This window comes from Trachurus japonicus, chromosome 17 (assembly GCF_045865225.1).
Source record: "Trachurus japonicus isolate A0001 chromosome 17, Traja_1.0".
NCBI classification, from domain to species: domain Eukaryota; kingdom Metazoa; phylum Chordata; class Actinopteri; order Carangiformes; family Carangidae; genus Trachurus; species Trachurus japonicus.
In genome coordinates, this window is record NC_140923.1 from 13,419,595 (window position 1) to 13,445,096 (window position 25,502).

General features: G+C 40.0%; 3 protein-coding genes across 4 annotated transcripts in view; 2 read left to right on the forward strand and 1 right to left on the reverse strand.

Annotated features, from left to right (window-relative positions):
* Positions 1-964, forward strand: part of piezo2b (piezo-type mechanosensitive ion channel component 2b) — a 116,972-nt gene extending 116,008 nt beyond the window's left edge. For both annotated transcript variants that reach the window (XM_085803786.1, XM_085803785.1), the window contains one exon: positions 169-964. In XM_085803786.1, the coding sequence (XP_085659912.1) occupies positions 169-421 (253 nt within the window). In that variant the 3' untranslated portion in view covers positions 422-964. The remainder of the gene's footprint in view (positions 1-168) is intronic.
* Positions 965-4,822: 3,858 nt separating this feature from the next.
* On the reverse strand, positions 4,823-10,268 carry napgb (N-ethylmaleimide-sensitive factor attachment protein, gamma b). Its single transcript, XM_085804219.1, has 12 exons — positions 10,074-10,268; positions 9,779-9,846; positions 9,583-9,667; positions 9,474-9,491; positions 9,359-9,389; positions 9,146-9,255; positions 8,964-9,030; positions 8,803-8,873; positions 8,236-8,314; positions 7,726-7,805; positions 7,479-7,608; positions 4,823-5,126 (listed from the first exon to the last, which is right to left on the reverse strand). Exons 1-12 carry the CDS (start codon positions 10,127-10,129, stop codon positions 4,986-4,988), a joined length of 936 nt encoding a protein of 311 aa, XP_085660345.1. The 5' UTR covers positions 10,130-10,268; the 3' UTR covers positions 4,823-4,985.
* A 1,582-nt stretch (positions 10,269-11,850) lies between these two features.
* Positions 11,851-24,734, forward strand: rab12 (RAB12, member RAS oncogene family). The gene is made up of 6 exons (XM_085803868.1): positions 11,851-12,288; positions 14,390-14,450; positions 18,123-18,261; positions 20,169-20,258; positions 20,569-20,673; positions 22,352-24,734. Exons 1-6 carry the CDS (start codon positions 12,057-12,059, stop codon positions 22,457-22,459), a joined length of 735 nt encoding a protein of 244 aa, XP_085659994.1. The 5' UTR covers positions 11,851-12,056; the 3' UTR covers positions 22,460-24,734.
* The last annotated feature ends 768 nt before the right edge of the window (positions 24,735-25,502 follow it).

Consider the following 25,502-nt stretch of genomic DNA (forward strand, 5'->3'; position numbering starts at 1 on the left):
GTAGCTCTGAGCAGCTTGCGGCTCTGCTCCACCGTTCTAAAAATAGCTTGCACCGACAATTAAAGGTAACGAACCTACTGCTATGACTATAGGGATTATGGCAATGGGCCAGTTTGCCAAAATGTTGAACTATCCCCTAAAATCTTCCTCTCTTCGTCCTGTGTCTAGGATCATGGGCCTTTACGCCTCGGTGGTTCTGGTCATCGGCAAGTTTGTGCGCGAGTTCTTCAGCGGTATTTCCCACACCATCATGTTCGAGGAGCTGCCCAACGTGGACCGAATCCTCAAGCTGTGCACCGACATCTTCCTGGTGCGAGAGACGGGGGAGCTGGACCTGGAGGAGGACATGTACTCCAAACTCATCTTCCTCTACCGCTCGCCAGAGACTATGATCAAGTGGACGCGGGAGAAAACTCAGTGAAAAACTCCGTCGCAAGGGGGACGACGACGTTGACTTATGACGGCAAAGTCGAAGCTTTCGTCTTCTCTTTTTGTTTGTTTGTTTGTTCGTTAGTTTGTGCAGAGACGCTGGTGGGTCAAGGTGGTCGCTCTGTTGGCCCGAGCCGCTGTTTCAGCCCGTTTACCAGCTGAGGGAGCACAAAGCATCCGAGGACCAACCCTGTCCTCCTCCTCCTCCACCGAGCTCTGATGGCAGTGACACACGAGAAACACTTAATAAACTGGTATTTTTTACTCTTAACCGATGAAAAAACAACATGTCACACAGTCATATTAACAACAATTGAGCACAAAATTTGCCGGTGCTGTATTTATCTTGCAAAAACATGGCTCACACCGACTGAAGAACTAAGCAGGCGGCCGGTGTTCGGGTTCAGTCGGAGGTGGAGAAAACCTTTTGGGACATTTAAAGTTAGATTTTTTTTTAAAAAAAGAAGAGAAGCTCGAACTGGCTGCAACATTTACTTCACTTACTTTTAAGGGCTTCCCACCGACAAACAACAACGACCACATCACATGAGCACAATCTCGTATCTCCTCCAACTGGAACACTTTGATCGTGGGACTGTGCAATATCGAGCTGTCGTTTTCGCCACGTGGGCTGAGAGAAGGAAGAGAAGGAAGAGGAGGAGGAGGCCGCTTCTGACCAAGACACACGAACACACACAACACACACACAGCCCCACCGTTTTTATTTTTAAAACATCGGAGGCACCACAACGTCTCCAGAGACAAAAAAACAAAACATTATCAGACAATCTTCACTTGCCTTATTTTTTTTGTTTGTATGAGAAGAACTGAAACTCTTTATCGACTACATATCTTTCTCAGGAAGAGCTGTCTCCACAGATATTCATGTATGAGTTCTATGTTACGATATGTAGGCTTTGATGGAATTTAAAAAGAAAAAAAAACGAGATTGTAGAAAAGACGACAACTATTTAAATGGCATGAAATTTATCGTGGATATCATTCAGATGGACTGATACTGCACAGGGAGGGAGGGACGCAGTTTTTTTTTAAAGGAGGTCAAGAGTGTCGCTGTGGACGCAGAATGAGATTAATTGCCAATCCTCCATTGTTCTGGATCATCTTACAGGTTGGCTCGAGTCGTAGAAACCAGCAGAGGGCTGCTTCTGAATCAGGGTAACGTGCATCAGGTGGTCGACTCCCTGCACAGCAACACTTGTGAACCTCTCGCTGTTTTTAAACATTGACACTCATGAACACTGTGGCGCCCGCAGCTGTGCATCAAGATCATCGAAATGAACATTAAAAAGACACACACACACATGAAAAAAAAAGGGCTGCAACGTGAAGCTCTTTGGTCCAAACTAAACTATGCATTAGAGGACACTGTAGCATGAAAAGAGAAACTTACATTATTAATTTTCATTACATGTACATTCAAGTTTAAGGGGGGACAGGATGTGTCGCGTGGGGGGAATGAAATGTGAAACTTGTTACCTGTATGTTTAAGGTGATGTGGTGTGACGGAGGTCCAGAGGTCTGCAAATAAAACATCTGGAAAGGTGTTGAGTTCTTCTATTGTGCTGCTGTTTGCCTGTGAGCGAGCAGGTGGAGAGTCAGAGGGAGACGACCTGAGAGACCACAAACCATAAACCAAACCAACACGACTGCATCAACGGCTTTTTAAAACTTATATTTTATTTACATTTACTTGCCTGTGTTTCCCATAAGATGTAGTTTTTGTAGATTTGTAACTCTAAAACCGTTTAACCCTGAAACATTTTTGACTCAAACTCTGTTGCAAAGGCAAAACTTTTCACCTGATGAAAAGTCACAAGGAGGTCATCAAAGTTTCTGCTGTGTTTCTTATCAAACATAATGCAGAGATTTAAGTGAAAACTTTGACCTCTACATAAACAATTGCACACAAATTGTCTTAACATTTGAACTATTTTAGACATTATTGTAACAAAATTCATTTATAAAGCAAGAAAGCAAGAACTGTATGCATATATACATAATATATTTTTTAACAGAGACATTTCTGTCACTGATGAAGAGAGCAGCAGAGAAACAGCGACAGTGTCCGAGCACATTGTGTAAATGGAAATTAAGTGAAAGACCGGAAGGAAATGCATTTGGGAAGAAAAAAAATGCTTCACACCTTCATTGTTTTCATATTTATGTTACGTTATGCTGCAGCCTTAAGCCTTAAAAGTCATGTAAATTTATTTTTCCACCCCATCCATCTTCTATCAATAGCTCATGACAACCAAGAGAGCAATTTTATAGATCCTCTTCTCTAAATTATTAAAAAATTATAAACTGAAACATCACATTGACAGAAGAGTTCAGACACCTCAGCTCCTCCCATTTGTCATGTTTGTGGTCCAGCTGAGGTCACTTGATCTGATTGGAGACAATTGGGAAAGACACACACCTGCGTGAGGTGAGGTCAATCAAAGAGCAAAGACCTGCAGACAGCTCTCTACTGACGGTCGGTCGTCCATCATGAAGAGCAGCAGAAAATCCACAAATCCTGGTAAGTGAAGCTTCTGAGCAAAGAGTCTGAGGACATCCCAGCAGTACATGGATTTAGTTTTAATTATCTAAACTTAGCTATAAAATTCAGCTTTCAGTTTGTGCTTAAGGAGCCTTGAATTAAGAGTTACAGTTGTTATTGTTTTTATTTCAGCACAAGTCTTAAACATAAAAAGTGGAGATGTTTTAATAATTACAGGGTGCAAAGTCTGCAAGTGGAGTGTTTCTACAGTGTCACACTTGGTTTTACTGTAGTAAAATGTTTTAGTACTTCTGATTTAAGAGTGTAGAGTGGGTCACATTGTATTAAAATGGTAATCACAGGACCCTACCTTCATAATTTTACAATTTTTGAACCATAGATAGCAGCTAAACAAATGTACTTAATTCAGTCAACTCATACTTTCAGGTCAAAATGCTGAGTCAAACATTTTAAGTTCAATTATTTATATTGAGGAAGAAAATTAACTCATTACACTCAATTATTCTCTTAATACTCTATTTTATGACTTAACTAGTATATTGTGAACCTTTATAAAGAGGTGATTCCTTGCATCTTCCATAAACATCTAAAGGATATTTAAGGTTAATAACTGACGCATGGAGCAGCTCAGAGTTTTAGTTTTAGTAAAGTCCACATTTGATCTTGTTGATGCACAGCGGCTCTGCAGAGTCACTGAGTGGGAGGGCAACACAACAGTAGCACGAATGTGTGCACATTAAATATCGTTTAACAGAGAAAGAAAGGGAGATAGACAGAGAGCCGAGAGCATTAGGCTCATCAAAGATAAATCGGCCTGAGGAAGCTACACAGTCTTCACATGTCTGTGGGAGGCCGGTCGGTGTGGTGCAGACGTCTCGCTGATGTGGAAACTGTCTGCTAACTCGTTTAAGAAAATGTACAGACACCATAAAATGCCACACGATGGAAATGTTTATTGATGCATGTGCAAAGTTTGGAGATTTTTGCTTTTTGAGGAATAAACAAGAAGTGGGCAGCAGCACAGATAAATAAATGTAAACAGTCCCTTTTATTACTCTTAGTGATATGAGAATATTTTTAATTGGCATTTAAATCTTCTCTTCTATAGAGAGGAGGCGCCTCACATGAACGACTGATACACAAAGTCAGCGTTAAACAGAGAGAAGAAATCACTGCATGGTCCCTTTTTCGTGTTATAGTTGCTTTAATTTGAGGATTGTACTGTGGGGATTGTAAATTAAGACAGCCACGATGACAGGTTGTTGTTTTTAAGGTGGAGACGACACACACCTCGAGGTAGACGAATGAAAACGGTCTACGATTTTGGCTACAAGCTGCGTCACCAGGAGTCGATCGGCTCCTTTTTTAAATTTTTCTCCAGTTGTCATGAATAAGCGCTTTACGTTGAAGTAGACGAGAGTGACTCAGTTTTAAAGCAGTAATATGAACCAGCACTGGTTCTCATGAACCATTTCATTAATCCAAACATGCATTAACAGGCCGACTGCATATTGTTCCAGTACTGACTGTAGCCATTAATACTGAATAAATTAACCCAGTACAAATAAAACACCTATACACCGATCAACTCATTAGACATATTTCTTAAAGTATTTCTGCTTTGAATATAACTATAGTAAACTCTCTACAGGCAACAACAGCAAAATGTACAGCTTCACAGAGACAAGAAATAAGAGAACATTTACATACAACAGGCTTTCATACATTATTGAACATTGAAGAGTGTTTTTTTTTTCCCATTACACTGAGGATCCACCTCAAAGAAACTCAAATTAAAAGGCTGTTTAAACTCTTTAGACTCTTCTGCAACACCGACTGTAACTGTTGAGGGGTGGGGGGGTTTCACCATTAATTTTTTGCACAATAATAAAGATCAAAACAGTCGCCCGCCCGGGCTTCACAGCTCAGAGGGGTTTTGTCAAGGTTTGTGACTCGTACACGGAGGGTGCAGTGGTGGAGCAGGAGATGGGTAGAGTCAGCGTGCTGCAGCCTGTAGCCTGGAGGCTGGAGGCTAACACAGCCCGCCCTCATAATCGTCCTCCTCCTCTTTAGCGGCCGGCGCCCCACTAGCACCACCCTGTGGAGCAGCGGCAGCCTTCTTCTTCTTTCCTCCTCCTCCGGGTACCCGCAGGGAGATGGCCAGCTTGGCGTACTGCGAGGATAAAATGTGTCATCAGATTTTAGATATTCAAAAAAAAACACACACAAAAACAAACTCAAAACTTATTTTCTCAGTCGGTTTGTTGCTGTGAATAACAGAGACCAAAGTTTCAGAGGCGGCGTCTCACTGAGTTTTTGTCGTTGGACTGAACTTGTGAGACTCTGCTGGAAAAAGGTGACGCCGTATTTCCGTGCTGCAGTCCAGAAACTTTCACATCAAAATCTAATAAGAGTCACAGGGATGTTTTGCTTTGATCAAATCTGACTGTAAATACAAAAACAGGCCGACAGCACTAGAACAGAAGGGTTAGGGTACACTACACACCAGAGAACCAGAGGGATAAATCACATCCACATGAAACACAGTCGCACATAAGACACCAACAAACAAACCAAAATATAATATAAATAGAGCAGAAAACAGAGGGAATCTAGAGACAACAACCAGCTCTTAGTGCAGCAACATTAACACTGAAGCACTCGTTATAATAAGTGTGAACCCAACCCACTCCCCAAAAATCAATCCACCAGACGCTAAACAAGATGGCCAGTAGCTGAGCACCAGTTTAATCCAGAAACAGGGGCCAAACCTTATAGCAAACCTAAATCATCCCCTTGGACCAGTTGTCGAATATATTTCACAATGCAATACAATTTAATGTTTTCTATATGAAGATAAAGAGGTATGAAGTATCATCACATGTTTTCTCTTATTAGATACTAGTGTCATTAAAGGAGAATTCCGGTCATTTTCTAAGTATTGTAACGCTCTACAGCTCTAGGTCCCCGAGTGCGACCATAGGAAAAAATCAGAGAAAAATATGTGCAGACCGGACCTACGTACTGTAGCTCTCCTCCTGCTAGCTGCGCTACACTGCAGTTAAACTGTGAAGTAATGAGGGCAGTTCTTCTAACCGCGACTTTGGCCTCTATATGATGCTCAAAATATCACAACAAATGCTTTGCAACATCCACCAGTTCCTTACCACACAACACTGAGTGTGCATAACTCTGTTAATGTGAGAGAGCAGTGTTAACTTTGTGTTTTTATCACGTAGCTCTGTTTACTCTAGCTTCCTGGGTAGACCTTACTAGTCGACTGTCGAGCTTGGGACTGTTTCCATATCAACAGAGACAAAAACGTGAGGAAAACATGGATTTACGAGGGAAAAAAAGAGATTTTGGATGGGGAAAAAGCAGTCCGGTCTGCACATATTTTTCTCAGATTTTTTCCTATGGTTGCACTCGGGGACCTAGAGCTGTAGAGCGGTACAGTACTTAGAAAATGACCAGAATTGTCCTTTAATGGTCCTTTGAATTCTTGCGTTATGGCCAAAAATGTGTTTTGGGTCAAAAGAAGTGACCCTTGACCTTTGACACCCTGCCACCTACATCCCATCAGCTCATCTTTGAATCCAAATTCACATTTATAACAAATGTCCCTGAGAGACCGGGACAGACGAGCCACCAGCTCTGTTTGTTGAGACTCCGATTCAACAGACCATAAATACAGACCTTGATGTGTTAATAAACCATCTAACATATAAAACTGAAGTGTGTTTTCAGACTGACGCCAACTCCCTGACACTCTGTTGATAGAATAAAAGTCACTTTAAAACCGGGACTAGATTTACCGCCTCACAGGTCGTATCCCTCCGCCAACAAGCCGATGATATACGGTCACCGTCTCCTCTTCCTGAAGTTACAGCACTGAATCATGTCCAGAAGCGTGACGTTATGATGTCACAATGAAGTCAACCACTTGGATACAAAATCATTTTATCTTATTGCACAGTAGTGTTAAATGTTGTCATGATTAGCTCCTCTGAGTTTGTAAATTACTGTCGGTCACAATAGAGGCTTTAGAAGGCCTACTCAGTGTCGTGGTCCGAGTATTCAGCCTCGTCCCTGCAACTCTTCTGGTCTGGTCCTCTATTATTTTTTGCACTTTAAATTTCTGTACTCACTGTATTGCATTGATGTATTGTAATCTGTGTTTTGAATTGTGTTTTTTGCAGGGCTTCCTTGAAAAAGAGCTTGTTCTCAATGGACTTCCTTGTTAAAATAAAGGTTAAAGGGGACATATTATGGAAATATCACTTTTTGAAGGCTCTTTAAGTCAGCTGGGAACTATTCTAATTTGTGGAAAAGGGGCATAATATGTCTCCTTTTAAATAAATAAATAAAACGGTGACCTTGAACCTTTGACCACTAACATCAAGATGAAAGGAACGTTTCTGCAATCCTGAAGAACAAAGTGTTACTGTGATATCTTGTCCAAAACAGCAGGACAGACAGACGGACAACTCGCCTCGGAGAGATAAAAAACATAAACCGCACTCACGTCGTTGTCCATGTACTTCAGTAAAGGCGAGTTGCACACGCGGTAGACTTGGTCCTCGTCCTGCTCGTCGTAGCCCTGCAGTAGCGTCTCCATGGCAATGCAGTCTTCGCTTCCGCTGTAGCCGGGCAGACTGGTGGAGGAGATCAAACAGCGCTTCGTGTCACGACCCTCAGTGTTGAGTGGCAGCAGGGTGTTATGTTATGTTATGTCATCAGTAAAAAAAGTCAGTTAGTTTTAATTCTCATACCTGTAAGCTTCTCTGACACATTTATCAGCTGCTACGTAGTCTCCTCTGTGAAGATGAATCAACACCTGGGCAGTTGTTTTCTGAGGAAAGAGAGAAACGCACCAATATGTAAATTTGATACAAGCTCCATAAACATGTCTCGTCTCCATCTATATGTAGATAGTCAGAGGGGAAATGCCCTTTAATCTGGATATGGACCCATGTCCTTTGGCTGTTTAACACCCTAGTCTGCTGCTCGATGATGATGATGATGATACGTACATCCAACTGACAGATATTTGCTGTGCGCTCACTTGGCTTGCTTTCTGATGACTGTGCAGTTTATTTTGTTGCATCGTCACAGAAGCATTTTCAATCTCTGCTGCTGTGATGCACCGACGAGCCACGAGCCACTAAACTACTCCGGCTGTTCATGAAAACACTGAAAATGCTGCAGTGACACATTACATTTTGATTAATTTGCAAGGAGAATTTAATGATTTTTTGTTTTTAATCCACATGTTGAGGCACCTTGAAACACATGGGGAAGTTCTCGATCTCTTTGTACATGTTCTTCTCCTTCTGCAGAGCAACCGCTGCTTCATCCAACCTGGGTAGACGGACAAAAACAGAGAGAAATGACGAGGTGCATGAACTGCAGTCTCATGTAATTTTATGTAAAAACCAAATATCTAAATATAAATGCATATATTAATACTTTGAAAAAGGATATAGGAAAAATACAAGTCACATCTCAGCTATTTTGAAAACTTCTGCACATTGTTCTTAATTCATCAAAGAAGCTTTGTTATTTATTCATGTTTTATTCTTTAGTTAAATGCCAACTCAAATAAAAATTATTCTTATGACTGAATAGAATAAACAGCATTAAAATTACCAAGCTCATCATCCCAAATACCTTTTATCTCATGTGACAACATTTCTAAACTAAAGTTCTGCTTCCTACACCAGCGCTCACCTCATTAATAATCACTATAATAATAAAATAGACACTGCGTCTGATCAAAAGCCACCACCTGCTCTTTGGCAGCACATGGTGATTAATGTGAACTCCCTCCCTCGGTCGTTGTCTTTTACCTTTTTAACCTGACCAGCAGTCTGGAGGCTTTGCCCAGCAGTTCAACGGCCTGACGCAGACGGTCCTCGTTCTTCAGACAGGAAAAAACAAAGACGTATTTAATTCAATGACATTAAAGCAGCAGTAAATGATTCGGTTATTGTCAGCAGCTCGTTGTTACCTCGAAGACGCCGGCTGCTTTCTGATACAAGTCCACAGCTTTCTCCAGATTTATGGGCTCAATCAGTCTTGAGGAGAAATAAACACGATTGCAGTCAATCCACAGAATATACAAAAGAAAGATATGTTGGCTGCTTGATTTAATGCCTCAATGTGCAGTATAAGATGTCGTTTTTTTCTTACTTTCCAGCCCGGTCCAGAGCCATGGCTGCGGTGTCCGGGGTCCCGTTCTCCATGTACATCATACAGGCTTTCTCTATGTACTGGATGGCCTCGGGCATCTTCTTTTGCTCCTGTCGCAGTGCAAACACAAGTCAAGTTACCAATCAATCTGCTCCATCTACCTGACAATCAATCAATCAACCTCAGCGCTGTTAACACAGACAGTTCGCTCACCTTCATCATCATACCTGCCTGTTCGATAGCCCTGAGGATGAGGAAGAAGAGGAGTTAGAATGAAACAAGTGCTTTAGTAATTTTAATATCAGGGTTATAACATAGAGATACTTACTTGGCAGCATGAAAAAGCCTGAAGGGAAAGTTAAGGAAATTAGAGACTGACTCAGACATCATTTAACATCTTGTTTTAGGGCTTTAGGGTGAAGCACAAGAGAGGATACGTCTTGTTTTCTGTGTGATATTCAGCTTCCTTCAGGTAGGCATCCTTTGCCTGGTCGTACTGCTTGGCATTCTTGAAGCACACAGCTATATATATATATTTAAAAAAGCATGATAAAATCAGTAAGCAATTAGTAAAATGTAGGATAACTGTTCAATTAATTGATTACAGTAGAGCAAAACATTGATTTATGGTACCTGCTTTGGCGTATTCTGATGCAGCACTGTCAAAATCGGGCTTCCACTTTGTCAGACTCGTCTTTAAGCTACGAAAACATAAAATGATGAATATGAATTATAAACTGCAGACACAAGCAAAAACATTGTAGGTTTATTGTCATTTATAGGGGACAGTAACACATAATATTAGCTAACGTGGTTTGTGTCGCATCACCTTCCTGGAGGAAAAGCCTCAGTGGCCTTATTATATCCAGCTAACCACCGGTGGGGTGAAACTGTCAGGAAATAAACAGCGTTTTTTACATTAACTCACCATTTTTCCGCTTTAGCCATGTGCTCGTGGGCTTCGTTGATCTTCTGAGCGGCCATGCTGTCGCTGAAGTCGACGGGATAATGATGAATTTGTTTGTTGCTAAATCGCTAAATGATGTTGTTGCCTCTCGGTGTTTTTGGATTAACACGGAACTGACTCCTCCTCCTCGAGCCGCGACGTCACACGATGTCGCAGGCTACGGGCGCCGCCGAGGACCAAACAGTGGCGACAGCGCGAATAAACCAAACCAACAGAAACAGATGCAGGTGCAGCAACAAAAAAAAGTTAAAGCCCTTTGTTTGTTTGTTTGGCACAATTAATAATTAGAGCACATATTACTCAGTGCCTTTTTACTTGATTGTTTTATTTATTTTTCTCTTGTACAGTAGCTATGTAGGCTATGTGCTGTTATTCTTACTTATTGTTTTTTCCCTCTCTTCTGTTGTTTTGGTTTTTGAAATTCCCCCACGGCTTTATCTTGTATCTTTTGTGTAAAAAAAAAAAAAAAAAAAAAAACTTCCATGAAATATTCCAACAAAACACCACACAGGACTTCAATAGTATTGGTTAGTCTTTTCCAAGTGTTGATGTAAATACTGATATATGCACATCTTTTTTCATTAAAGCCATTTACCAGTTTCTCTTATAGTGTACATCTAGATACAGATATCACAAATAGCAATTTTGTTTTCTGTTTCTGATACTTCCAAGTACAGCTGACATGTTGAAGCTTATTCCTGGCTGATAGTGAACAGTGACATAACACGTCCCTTTATTAGTTTCAAACTAATTCAAATGAAAATGTCTGTGAAAAAGTTAATTTTCACACTCTTTATAACTGCGTTCTTCTAACTATGGTTTGGCACGAGTTCCCTCAACTCATTAAATTAATTTTCTAAAGAACATAAGAGCATAGGACATGAACAAAAGAATTAAAATGCAAACACAAAATCTCAAATCTTGAATGTAAAAGAGCTAAAAGAAGAATAATTGTCGCCTAATCTGCCCCTCCTTCACAAGACTATAAGTAATCAACAAAGCACATGATTAAATAACAGCAGATTACCCAGCATGTACTGTTTGTGAGTTAAAACTCTTCAAAGTCAAATTTTATACAATTATTTCACGTAATTGATTTTGCTGATAACATGCATAAGCCTACATTTACTTATAATACCTAGATGCTTAGATGTTCAGAGTGATAAAAACAAAAACAAAAAACTTTTGTTTAATTGCAGCGTCTTGCATCACTTTTATGCATGTATGTAAAAGTGAAAAACAAAACAAAATCAATATCCACAGACATTTTAATGAAATTATGGAATAACTGGTTTAATTGTGATGAGGGGAGTTGGAGTGGACCCTCAAGAGTGAGGAGCAGTGATTTTTGAACAGTTGACATTTTACTTGCTATTGAAGAGTTCATTTGCAAAAGCAGATCAACTCATAACTATATCAGTCAAACCAAAGTTGAGTGACTTTGAGATGTAACAAAACAGACATATCTCAAAAAATAAAGTTTTATTGAAAACAACACTATGCAAAGAGTAATAATTATTAATTACAAAGCCTCAGCTCATTTTTTTTTTTCAAAATGGCACTTATCTGCTTTTGCAAATTAACTCTTTTCCACAGTCATTTTGTTACAGTCAATATATCAACAAATAAGTAGGCTAACACACAAAAAAAATATATAGCCTAAATAAAAATAAAAAACAAAAATTTATAAGAGTTTGCGGCGGAAACGGAAGTGTTTTATAGCGTGGTGGGTGACGTCATGACGGCTCGGTGTCTAATGGCTGAACAACAACAACTGTCGGCGAGAGACAAAAAACTTTCACAAACTTCCACAGAGACGAAACAAATAAAGTTGGAAGGGAAGTAGCGCCTCGTTTCGACCGAATAACACCTTTTAAAGTCGTGTTGTCGCTGTCTTTTCCTCTCGTTGTCGTGACAGATGTCGGGATTTTAACTTAACTGAGGATGGACCCCAGATATGACATACCGCGGAGGGCCGCCGGTGGTGGTGGTGGCGGCGGCTCGGCGAACTCCTCTCCCGCTCTGGGGGCTCAGTCGCGCCGCAGGAAGATGCCTCCCAGGCCCGCTGACTTCAAACTGCAGATCATCATCATCGGCTCCCGCGGTGTCGGTAAAACCAGCCTCATGGAGAGATACACAGACGACACTTTCTGCGAAGCGTGCAAGTCGACAGTAGGTGAGGACAGGAGAGGAGGCGTTTTACTGGACGTGTTTTTCTTTTCTTTTCTTTTTTTTTGTGTGTGGCAACTTTGTATTGACATTACAGCAGCAGCAGCAGCAGGGCTCCGTCTATTTACTGGATGCAGGATGACTAAACTCCCTTGGGAGGGAGGTTGTGAACACACTGTCCTTCATTTCACACTGTAATGGGACTGAACAGAGGATATAGACGGTCAATTTGACACCACACAACACAAGTTTGAGGTGTGGACTGTTGTTTGGGTAGATGTTGTTTATTTTAGGTTGTTAGAAGAAGGACTTTAATGTCCAAAACAACATTTATTTATTCTATTTTATTTGAAAACAAACACAAAGAGGTAAACAAGAGAATATGCATTGTTCAGTTTATATTTAAAAAACATATAAATGTATCATAATTTTACTGTATATCTCAACTTAAACAAACAAGGGTAACAAATAAAAACAGTAAAACAGACTAAGAAAAAAGACTAAGAGGCAGATATTGTATCCTTTGAGACCACATTTTCATGGTCTTGTACAGTACTTGTTTCGGTCTTGGTTTTCTCAAGACCACAGCTGCAGACTAGTGACATCTTTTTTTTTTTAACCGCAAATGTCTCTTTCTGTCACTAGCTCACTTTGATTTACCTATGTAATGTAATTCAATAACTTTAAGATAATTTAAATTGATCTACAAAAAGTATATGCTTGTGTTTAAACCATCTGAAAAACTTGGTTGCACCAGTGTCAACACTGAGAGGAGACTTCAGCAGGTTCTTCTGCTCAATCCAAACTTTGTTTCAATGAAATATGGTAAAGATTTTATATAAAGCTAACGTTTATTTTTAGCGGAGCAATAATGTAAATGTCAAGCCACGTGATTATGAGTAGTGGCACTGAATACAGTAATGGTCTTGAAAATGGTCAAAACCATCTACTTTGTGCTTGAGGAGGAATTAGGTGTTAAATGTGTAGGCTATGTGTGTACAGGAGAAGCTATATGGAGCTGATGGAGGTAGCCTAATCCCATAATATCAAGGTTTTTTCTCAGATAAATTATAACAGTTGTCTACATATTTTACACTGAGGGTTTCTGAGCTGTCACTATCTGTAAATCTAAGTAGATCGATAGGAGCTGCTGCACCCAGCGACGTAATGAAGAGACTTGGCAGCATGTTACTATCATGGCACTGGATCTGCAGCTGTTCTGTAATGGTGTAATCTAATTTACAACTGGTGACCCTGTTTGTGTAATTAGATGAGGATATAGTTATGCCCCATCGGATGCCATCTCTGAACTGCAATTTTTCATATGACACAGACACACCACATACTTCTACATAACAGAAGTACAACCAGTACCACTGTAACTTATGGATCAATCGTAGTCGTACCGTAACACTTTGAAAACAAGAACGGCGCCTTGTTTAAAGTTATCGTGCCGCGGTGGTTATTGATGCTCCTATCTTAAAATACATGAGGTTTGTTTGTGTGTGTGGAACTGGGTAAATAGCCCTGTGACCAACACAGCACACTGCCATAGTGTCCAATCCCAAAAATAGGTGCATACACACACACACACACACACACACACGGGCAGCTGCCGTGGCAGAGCTCCATTTTGTGCCTGTCCTTGCACAGTCAGTGACACAGCTCGCAGGTTGTGTGAGCTGCACGTTGCTAAATTTGTGTGTGTGTAGTGTGCACCTTCTCTCACAGATAACGAAGTGAATGTTTTGAAAGTCTGGATTAAAGTGGAGAGATCATAGGTGGTGGTTGCTACAGTATCATCCTGCACAGCTTTTAAAAGTATGACCCAAGTATGAGCAACTTCCTCAGTCATTGTTTAGCAGCTACCACACCAAGGAAACCTGCCCTTCTCAAATAGAAATGTTGTAAAACCAGAACCAAGACATAATTATAATTGGCCTTTAATGGCAAGAAGGGAAGTCTGATCTCTTCATGCAGTATAATGTAAAACCAAGGTAGTAATTAAAACTGTACTGACACTGGTTGTTCTGTCAAAACAAAACGCATGAAATCCTGATAAATGTTCATCTTCACATGTGTGTTTTTGATTTCCCCCCCGCTCTCAGGAGTTGACTTCAAAATCAAGACCGTAGAGCTGAGAGCGAAAAAGATCAGGCTACAGATATGGTGAGTAATTGTACACAAGACTCCAGTTCCTTTATACTCCCCGACATACATCGTTCATTTCCTCCGTCTGTCTTATCACGGAGCGTTTCCTCTGTCCTCTGTCATGCTGCAAACTGCTCTAACAAAAAGCTACTGGTGGCTTAGCGGTGGGTGCATCTCAGCTTTGTTTAGTAGGTGAGGCATGTCCAAATAAAACACCGTACATTTGTTAATAATGATCAAATATATTGACGTATAGCACATTATTGTTTTGCATTTTTAAAATGTTCAAAACTTGAAAACAGTTTTATTTTAAATCAGCTATTTTATCCAAACAGCATATTGTTTCAGTGAGAATCAAACTGTCACACTCATCATACTCACCCATGTTTGTCATGTCAGCAACAGGTGATGGTGTAGTTTGTTACCGTCACATCTACATCACCTGTAGTGTTGTAATGATTTATAAATACACACCCAAATGTGAAATCATGCTCCTAATACCTGGTAACAGTCCTGCATTAGATCATCCTTCATTAAGGTTATAACAGTATATCAATCTCAATGGGGGTGGACTAAATAACACAATCATCCTTCTGTGTAACACATTGCATTTCAGCAGCAACACAAACATCAGCTCGGAAATGTCGATTTAACTGAACTGAAACTGAACGCTGCAGTCGTCCAGACGCAGGTAGCAGTACCAGACCCGTGACTTGGTTCTGCATTTAAACCAAATCAGTAGCTGGTGAGGGATTCCCACGGCCAGTGAATCCCCCGGCAGGTTTACCAGAGGTCCCATGTACTTCTGATCTTTTACACCTGCATGGTCCAAAATACACACTAACAACATACAAAGATTATTTAAAGGACAATTCCAGGCAAATTCAACCTGGGGCTATAATAGTTTCCTAATATTTAAAGTCTAAAAGAATGAATTTCCTCTCGTGCGAGAGTCAAGTTGAAGCATTCAGTATGTTTACAAGTAGAATAAATAATATTCAGACATACTATTACTGTACGAAATCCTTGTGCCTCCGAGTTGATAAAACAAAAAAGTAAACAAAGTGAGCCGTCAACTTGACTCTCGCTCGAGACTCCGCGAGACTTTGTATTATAGCTCCGTTTACAAACGGCTTTCTTTTTTTTTTCTTTTTATTTATTTAAAAGGGACAATACACATGAATGAACATTCGTACGTGTGCACAAATGTAAATGCGTCAGAGTTAGCAACTTGCTAATTTGCATCCGTAGTCCCTTGGCAGGTAACACACAAACAGAAAGAAATGCACAAGAATTATACAGTGGTTCACAATCATATACACAGTCATACCTATACATAAAGTGCATGTGATCTGTAAAGTGCCTGGTATAAAGTGCCAGTTTCTAAAGTGCAAGTGCAAGTTTAAATAGGTAAAGTGCTTGAAGTAAACAAGCCCCTCTGTGTATGTTTGAATAGCCATCTGACGTTATCTGTGGAAAGAAATTGCCGTTTTGTGGGATGTAAACAGCCTAAGATCTGTTCGCTCCCATTAAACGCTGCCGTGGCGATGTGAGGACAGAGAACTGGTGCAAAACAGGAGACATTATAAGTCTTCAGTTTGATTCTTTTAGACTGAAAATATTAGGAAACGACGAGTTATCAACATATTTCTCTTAAAAGGTTATGCACAATAATGAGAGAAACATTTCTTCTTACAGTGTCCACATTCTTTAAAATGTCATTAAATATTTACTAATGCACCAAATGGTCACTGAAGAGTCAGACATAATGTGTCATTCATTGTTGCTTTATAATGTGACTGAACTGTCTCTTTGTTCCACGTCATTATTCTAAAATATTCAGAGCTGCAATAATGAATCGATTAATCGAACAATAATCCATTATTAATTAATTAATCGTCAACTATTTTGATAATCGAATAATCGGTTTGAGTAGTAGTTTATGTTTAAAGTCCAAATTCTGTGATTTCAGCTTCTTAAATGTGAATATATCTGGTTTCTTTGTTCCTTTATGACAATAAACTGAATATCTCTTTGGTTTTTCTACAAAACAAGAGATTTGAGGACGTCATCTTGTGGTTTGGGAAATACTGATTGACATTTTTCAACATTTTTTAACATTTATTGACCAAACACCTGATTAGTTGCAGCCCTAGAAAATATTATTCACTCAGTTCAGAAGTCCTGACCCAGACCAGTGATGTTATTTGATTCAGCCGTGCCCTTTGCTTGTTGTGTCTTGTGACTCTTAACTACGCTTTAATAAGATTTTGGAAACATCCAGTCAGTGCTCTTGTCCAACGGTTGATAGGCTGATTAACATGCCTCAGATTACAGTCAGGAAAGCTTCTGTGCCTTTTGTGTGTCTGTGAGCGTTTGGGGATGAAGCCGTGGGAACGCCGTTGCTTATTTCACTAACACATCTGACCTTCTTCACTAACGCCCTGTCCCATCCCGTCCACCTCCCTCCCTTCCTCACTCCTTCCTCCACATCATCACATCTGCCCGTTTTGTGTCCCGCTCCTCTGTCCCGTCCCGTCCCCGACCTCCTGTCCGATCAAGGAAGGCCGTCCTCGTCCTCACTGTGTCTTGTCTCTCATGCCGAACTGCTCGCATCAAGCTCCTCCATCACCTAACCCTGCCACTGTGCTGCTGCTGCTGCTGCTGCTGCTGTGTCTCTGTCCGCTCTCCTGCTCATAAGCCTGACTGTGACTCACAGGGGGAAACGGGGAGAGAGAGAGAGAGACACTAAGCTGGCTGAAGGTACAGTAACACGCACTGCGAGTGGAGCTCCAACCGCTTGTCACGATGCCGACTCACATGATCAACTGAATCATAATAAATCTTGAAAAAAAAAGCCACACAGCCTTATTTTCATAACTTTAAATGAAGAGTTTATCTCAAAATAATCAGGTGTCTGATCAACTTGTCATCATGGCTTTTAATGGAAAAACTATTTGATTTAAGTTGATGGTAACACTAAACATTTGATAAATAGCTTGTAACTCACTCTGGTGTAGCTGTAATTTACAGTGTGTGTGATATAATGCAGGATTTTCAATAACTATGCAGCGACTTCTGCTGTTAAAGCTCATTTAATATTAATTACAGTTGTGTTTACTATGATATAGTGTTGTTAATTGTCTGTTTATATCCCAGTCGTGAGCTACGGGTGCCTACAAGAGGCTTTATTAACCTTATTAGATCTGTTTACAGCTATGTTAACAGTGTGTGAGAATCAATTTCAGTAAAGTTAACAATCATTACATCACTGCATGTTTCTGTAGATTATCTCACTTTGGGAAAAAAGGCTTCAGATTCAAATTTTCACAGCTAGATACAAGATGATGATGATTATGGGTGCTAATAAAGAGATTTGAGTATTTAAGAATGAATGGCGAATAAAGAAATTTGAATCTCATATATATATATTGATTTATTGATACCATGTTACTAGAAGCTGATTCGTTCTTGCCCTGTTTGTTTGACCTTGAATCGGTGCTTAAATTCAGTAATAAAATTAAGAAAATAAACCTCCTTTTTTAAAAAATCAAATCATATTATTCATCTTTGTTTTATGAAAATGCTTTAAATCCATCAGTATTTATTTCAGATTCACTTTACTGCTGTGACTGGGTTGATCAGTGGATGCTGATTGAATCTTACTGGGCGTCGTTTCTTTATTGTCAGGGACACCGCCGGCCAGGAGAGGTTCAACAGCATCACCTCAGCCTACTACAGAGGGGCCAAGGGGATCGTGCTGGTGTATGACATCACCAAGCAGGAGACCTTTGACGACCTTCCCAAATGGATGAAAATGATAGACAAGGTAAACAAACTGTGGACGGGCTGGTTTTTCTAAAAACGTCTCGTCTAATGAAACTCACTGTTGTCCTTGGGTGTGTGTGTGTGTGTGTGTGTGTTCCTGTGTCAGACAGCTCCTGTTTGTCCTAGACAATGACAGAACTGCTGTCTGGTTTCCGCCATGTTTCTAGCACTAATGTCCACGTAAACGTTTAACCCACTAATGGGAACAACCCTGTGAACATACTTCAGTACTGGAGGTTTGTTTGAAGGTGTCGCTCTGCAGAAACACTGGATGTCTGAGCCTGATGCTCAGTTTCCTGTTACAGAGTTTCAATACTCAGTGGATCACATTTGGTTACACAACATCAACGTTTAACATTTTGATTAGGATTCCTGTAATTTCTTTAAAAAACATAATGCGGAATATTTGTGTTAATATAAATCTTAAATAGTTGTATCTTCCGACGGCAATCACTTACAGAGTGTTTGGTCTGAAACACGGGTCTCTCAGTCACTCTGCTCTGAGCTGAGGAGAAAACGTTCCTTGTATCCTACAACCTTTATCCAATGAGGAGAGAGAACGGCATGAAGGGCTGTGTGTGCAGCCAAGGGATGCGCGTGAATGTGGTGACGTAGGGACGAGGACCAATAGGCTTCATGCACAGCTCCACTACTTCCTGAAATAAGCCAGCTCGTTTATTTCCTAGGTGTGTCTGACCATTGTTGTGAGGTCAGACACACCTGGATTAATCAGTTTGTCCAATAATGTAAGACAGGAAATAAACAAGCTGGCTTATTTCAGGAAGTAGTGGAGCTGTGCATAAAGCCCATAGATCCATGACGAGGGCGGGGGCTGCTAACTCCATCGGCTGACAAGAAGTTAGCCAAAACGACCGGATCGCTTACTTCTGCTTTAAGTTAGGGCGCACTCACACTAGGCAATCGTACCGTGCCCAAGCACGTTTGCCGTTTGGAAGAGGTGTGCTTGGGCAGGGCATGCTTACGGCTGAGCTCTTTTTAAGAACTTTATCTATTTTCTTTTCTTCTACTTTTTTATTCTTCTTTGCTCTTGCTTTTAACTCTATGTTTAATGTTTACAATTCTTTCTTTAATTAAGAAAAAAAAGTTAGTTTTTATGCTGTTTCATGCTGTTCTTTTTAAATGTTTTGTGTTTATGTAAAGCACATTGAGTTGCGCTATAAATAAAGATGCCTTGCCTAACAATTGTGACCAAAAAGTGAGAACTGAGCTGCATTTTACTCCTGCATGATAAATTTGTTACAGCTCTGTGTTGGATTAATCACATAAAGGTGACACTATTTCAAAACATACTGTATCTTTGATATTTCTGTACTTCAGGTCTGTGTTATTTATCAGCTGACATATACGTCAATAGCAGCATATTGAACTACCAACTCTACTCGGACAGAGCCTGGTAGATCTGATGCTTGGATTTAGTGATAATAATAATAATAATAATAAACTTTATTTCCATAGCATCTTTCAAAACGCAGTTACAAAGTGCTTTACAGAACAAGTAAAAATAACACAGTCTCAACATTAAAAAACATAAAACATAAAACCTTATCTGCTTTTCAGGGTGAGATACAACAGAACCATCATCAGCAAGGAACAATTAGTCCTGAAAACAAGGAAAATGATAATAATGATAATAACAACAGTAAAACAGAATAAATTAAATAAAATCAGACAAAAACAATAATGATGATGAATAGTGATGGTGCATGTGATTACCAGTTATGCAACTGTTGATAAGTGTCATTAGTTATAATGATGCTCTCCTTCGGTTCTTTCATCACACAGTCATTGAGCTGGACAGTTTTCATTGCAGTGATCTGGTTTGACTTTTATAAAGTGGGAGCTTGATGATTTCCTGACGCGTCTCCTCTCTGCTCTGTTTTGTGTCAGTACGCCTCGGAGGAAGCAGAGCTCCTCCTGGTCGGGAACAAGCTGGACTGTGAGACGGATCGTATCATCTCCAGACAGCAGGGAGAGAGGGTGGGTCCAACACACAACACACAACACACAACACACAGCTGCAGACTTTCACCTTATCACAGAACCACATCTGTGTTTTCTATAGATTCAAACGGTTCAAAGCACAGTGATATGTGACATTAGATTTAACTCAGCTGCCTCTTGTTTCCAGCACAATCCACAGACGTGATCACATTACTGTAGATAAAACACTTAGATATTAATACACTACTGGACTGTGAGACTCCACTTTCCTCCTAATTATATTTCTGCTGCTATGAAACGGTGTCGTTGTTCTCGGCTGCTAATTTCACACTTTATTGTGTTACAGTTTGCCTCTCGAATAAGTGGTATGCGCTTCTGCGAAGCCAGCGCCAAGGATAACTTTAACGTGGACGAGATCTTCCTGAAGCTTGTGGACGACATTCTTAGCAAGGTCGGTGTGTTTTCACGTCCACTGTGTTTTCTGTAAACACTGAGACTGAAGGATGTTACCTGTGATTATTACAGCTGTACCTGGTTCAACAGTCAGCTCTGCCCTGTCTTTGTCTGCAGTATCATTAAGTTTCACACAATTTGTCTAATGAAAGATAGATTAAACATGTAACCAAACACACTTTAACATTGTCTCTGAAAGATAAGAGTAAAACTTAAAATTCCAATTCCTATCTTAACCCTCAAGCTCAACCCTTAATCTGTGTAGCCCTCAAAACCAAGTGTTAAAGGGATATTTTGTGACTTAAGGGACACCTCTTACATGCAGATACTCTTCAGACTGTGGGGGGTTTGGCATTAGTTTATTATTTTTTTTATATTTGCACTGTTAACCCTGCCAGTTTAATCATAAGCCACAAACGCAGCTATCATCGACGGGTCCATCAGGTCCATGTTTTTGAAGTTGTTGTGGGCTATCTGTCAGTTATTACTTAGGTTATTAGTGTTTTTTTGTAGCCTATAATTGAGTTAGTTAATAATCTGTACAAATAATCTGTATAAATACCACAACCACAGACATATTCAGCTGAAAGTCACCGCATACCACGGCTTATTGAAAGCTAAACACCAGCTGTAACTATCGGTAGATAACTCTGCGGCTACGGGAGGTGACATTAGCCTGGTCATCTTATAATATTATCACCACAAACGTAGGCTGTGTCTTGATAAAACAACTTAACAACTACATTACCACCAAGAAAATTACCATTTTGTAACTAAATGATAGCAACATGGCTTGTCTGCACCGACCGGCTATTGACAAAAGATTGTAAAATAAAAAATAAATGTTATTATGCAACAATGAGGTAAATAATCCATAAAATGGGCCTAAACTAAGATAATAAAATGGTTTTCGTAATATTTATATGTCTATTAACAAAGAAAATACTGCATTCTGGGTAGCCCTTGCTCCCAAGTTGTCCCTCAACTTAACATTCGGAGAATCGGGACAGCACTAGCACTGCGCGGGAGTGCACATTTTTTGAGATTGAGGGTTAAGATAGGAATAGAAATTCACCCACAGACTGACCGGTAACGCATTCATTAGACAGAGATATGGACACGTAACTCAGCCTAATTTCTGATAATGACAAACAAGTGGAAAAATACAAAACAAGACCTTTTACAGGCAGAGATAATTACTGTGTTCACTGTGTTTCACTCAGTTTATAATGAGTCACTTCAAAAATACACTGAGTAGGACACAAGCACAACACAACTCTTCTGTCATAATTATCCTCACTGAAAGGTCGACTTATTGTAAATGATGTGATTTCAAATGTCTCTCTTTTTTTGATCATGTTTTTTGATGCCTTTGTGGTAGTTAGTTGATTATATACACCTACTATATACACCTTAAATAACAATACTGCAAAATACAGAGCAGCAGATTTGAACAGTGTGTTTCACAGTCTCTTGATAAAGATCCAATGAGGTTTTAACGAACTCCGCCCTCCTGCTTCGGCTACAGTAGTTGGAAGATTTTAACTTTGTTATCTCTACACAATGAGACTTTCTCTGCCCAAAATAAAGTCACCTGCTTGCTGTCTGGTACGCTGAGCACATTAACCCTGTGTTTTCTGACGTTTATCTCTTATCCTGTCTTCCTGATACAACAGATGCCCCTGGAGGTTCCCAACCAGGAGCTTTCCAACAGCGTCCTGTCTCTGCAGCCTGAACCGGAAGTGCCTCCGGAGTTGCCTCCACCTCGCATGCGCTGTTGCTGAGACTCAGAGTAGTCCCTACACACCCTACACACACACACAAACACACACACACACACATAAATACACACACATACAGTATACAGCTCTCACATGCAGAGCATCAATCTGGCCACTAGGGGGCAGGACACAGCAGCAGTTTGGAAACTATTGACCACTGCTGCTGTTCAAATGCATGGACTCTTTTTCCTTAACCACCAGTGTTATCTTTCCCCCTGTTTCTTCTCCTTATCCTCCGTTTTTGTAACTGTACACTCTGACATGTGCCACACTAACACTTTGGCCTGGCGAATCACCCACTTCCTACCACCTTTCTATCTACACTTGACCCAGACTACCTCATTTCCTCGGACCGTTTAGGCTAGCCGTGCCCCCCCCCGCCCCCCCACAGGTGCCTTCAAGCTCGAGAGCCCTCTGGTAGCAGTTGCACATTTTCTATGGAGGAGGATAAATCGAGGGCCTTTACAGCTTGTTCTCTTCCTGTTTTCACTCGTCATTCACTCACCACACGCACGCATACTGCACTCTGTGTTTGACGTTTTTTTTGTCTGAGTTGCCCTGATGTTTCTGTTATCGGCATTTTCTAGCTCACAGAAAAGGGATAACGGTATGTCTCTTCAGCTTTTTAGGTTAAAATCTGGGTCTGGTACAGTAGTTAGATGTTCTTATTAATAGGTTTTATTACCAAGTGACGAGTTGACTTGAGGTAAACAAAAGCACATGATGTAAATACGGTGTGTTGCTGTAATGACTGGACAAGGTGCAGATTTTCTGTGGCCGGCAGAAGGTGGGTTTTGTGGTGGTGATCATATCAGTTTGTTTTTTCCTTTTTGCCTTAAAGTATTAAAAGTGGCTGGAATGGACGGCTCTTTTAACATTTGTATAAATTGTAATGTTTTGCACTACAATCCATCTAAAAAACTAGTTTAAGAAGCTGACATGCAGTAGAAGAGAGTCCACGACGACTTGTAGTTTAGCACTAATAGAGATCGAACTCGACTCCAACAACCGCTCCTCCACATCCTGTTAAAGTGGGATGGAGATGCAAGGAGAGATGGGTAATGTAGTCTTTGAGGGATTGGTGTTTTTCACAGGGACATTTTCTTTTTTTTTTTTCTCCATGTGTGCTACTGGCATTTTTCAGAGGGAAATGAAGACAGTAAAAAGCTACAGACACATGATTTTTGCCTTCATTTGAACATTTCTAAATGTTTTTTTTTTTTGTTTTGACATTTTTCCTTTGAATTCAGATACACTTTAGACGAGCAATGTGTGAGACTCCCTGTGTGAGGAGGAGGGGAGAAAGAAGAAGTGCAGGAAGGTTTTGCGTAGTATTTGAATGACTCAGGAAGCTCAATTTTGTCTGGTGTTTTATTGCGGATTTGCTCCGAATACATAAATTAAGGAATGTTCATTTAAAAAAAAAAAAACCCTGCTTGAAGGGGATGTTTGTGTTTCATAGAGGAGGATAGTGGCTTTGAATTTTGAGGATTTGGCAGTTTGTTATGGACCAGTATGGAGAAGATAATGCACATTTTCAGCCCTCCTTCGTTCGTTCATAGAAATCGATCACAGTTATAATTTCTTCCATCTTTGTTGTGGAGTCAATGCAGTAAGAGAAACGTAGCACAGCGGATGTTTCTGTCTTGTTACATGTTGAAGTCAAAGCTGAAGTCTTGAGGCCGAGGAAGGACGAGATTATAGAATTAATCGCACCGAACTTTCTGTAGGTTCATTTTGTTTTATTTTGTCTTTTTGCTGAAGGTTTATGTTAAGGTCAGGGCTTTTGTGTGGACTTAAAAAAACAATATGGCACATTATATCTTCTAACACATCAAAAGGAAAATGCGAGACGCCTGCCAGCAGAAAACGAAGAGCACAACAACCTTCACATACAAAATGTGTCCGACTTTGAAGTTTGATCACTTGTGTTTTTGAAACGGTGAGCGGTGAACATTTCTCCTGACGTTGTTTCTTCGACCCCTCCCTCTGACTTTTAGCATTTGCCACTAACCCTGTGGGCTTTGTTTTAGTAGCCAAGCCTTATGCTACTCTGTGTTTTTAAAATTATACATTTAAAAAAAGAAGAAAAGAAAAAAAGAAGCTTTTATTTTGAAATGTGTATCCTTTTAAGATGGAAGACTGTACCTACTTTGTATTAAACCTGTTTTAAGTCTTTTGGGAAGTTTTGGCATGTTCAAAGCAGATTTGTGGTATTTATAACTTGTGGCATTCTTGAACTAATGAAATGCAATTAAAGATATCTATATTTATTACCTGATTATGGTCTTGATTTCCAACACGTGACTGTGTTTGTGTTTTCAAATGTATGGATTTTTCCTTCACAAACATAATTGAAAGATGCTGTAGAAGTGATTTAACATATACAGACAACAGATGCACTGCAAAAACTCAAAATCTTTCCAAGAATATTTGTCTTATTTCTAGTCGAAACGAATCTCTTTCCACTTTAAATAAGACTCATCACCTAAAAATGAACTTGTTTTTAGATCATTTTCACTTGTTTCAAACTAATTTTCACTTGAAATAAGTAGAAAAATCTGCCAGTGAAAGGAAGTTTTTTGTGCTTGTAATAAGAAAGAAAAACTTGCTCCACTATCAGATTTTTCTACTTATTTCAAATGAAAGTAGACTTGAAATAAGTAAAAAGCTACTTTTTTTATGTATATATACATATTTTAGTATAATGAGATTTATTTTGACTAGAAATAAGACAAATATTCTTGGTAAGATTCTGAGTTTTTGCAGTGTGACATCGGATTTTCCAAAGGAGGAGGAGGAGGAGGAGGAGAAGGTTATTGCTTCCTCCTGAGTGCATCCTTGCATCTCATGTGAGCCTGTTCAATAGCCAGTGTGTGTGTGTGTGTGTGTGTGTGTGTGTGTGCGTGTGTGTGTACTGTACGAGTGTGTGTGCCATTAGGGCATGCGCACCACAGCGTGTCAGACCTGGTCCCGCCTGGTCCCAGAGAAAACAAGGGGTGTGCTTGGGTTAGTACTTGTGTGAGGCAGCAGCGCATGCGCTCCA

Excerpts from the sequence above, each read along its gene's own strand:
- rab12 (XM_085803868.1), top strand. The coding sequence starts at position 12,057 with ATGGACCCCAGATATGACATACCGCGGAGGGCCGCCGGTGGTGGTGGT. Across the intron at positions 14,451-18,122 it reads AAGATCAGGCTACAGATATG|GGACACCGCCGGCCAGGAGA; the intron begins GTGAGTAATTGT and ends CTTTATTGTCAG. Across the intron at positions 20,259-20,568 it reads CCAGACAGCAGGGAGAGAGG|TTTGCCTCTCGAATAAGTGG; the intron begins GTGGGTCCAACA and ends ATTGTGTTACAG.
- napgb (XM_085804219.1), bottom strand. The coding sequence starts at position 10,129 with ATGGCCGCTCAGAAGATCAACGAAGCCCACGAGCACATGGCTAAAGCG. Across the intron at positions 9,668-9,778 it reads ATCAGAATACGCCAAAGCAG|CTGTGTGCTTCAAGAATGCC; the intron begins GTACCATAAATC and ends ATATATATATAG. Across the intron at positions 9,256-9,358 it reads AGGCAGGTATGATGATGAAG|GAGCAAAAGAAGATGCCCGA; the intron begins GTGAGCGAACTG and ends GCACTGCGACAG.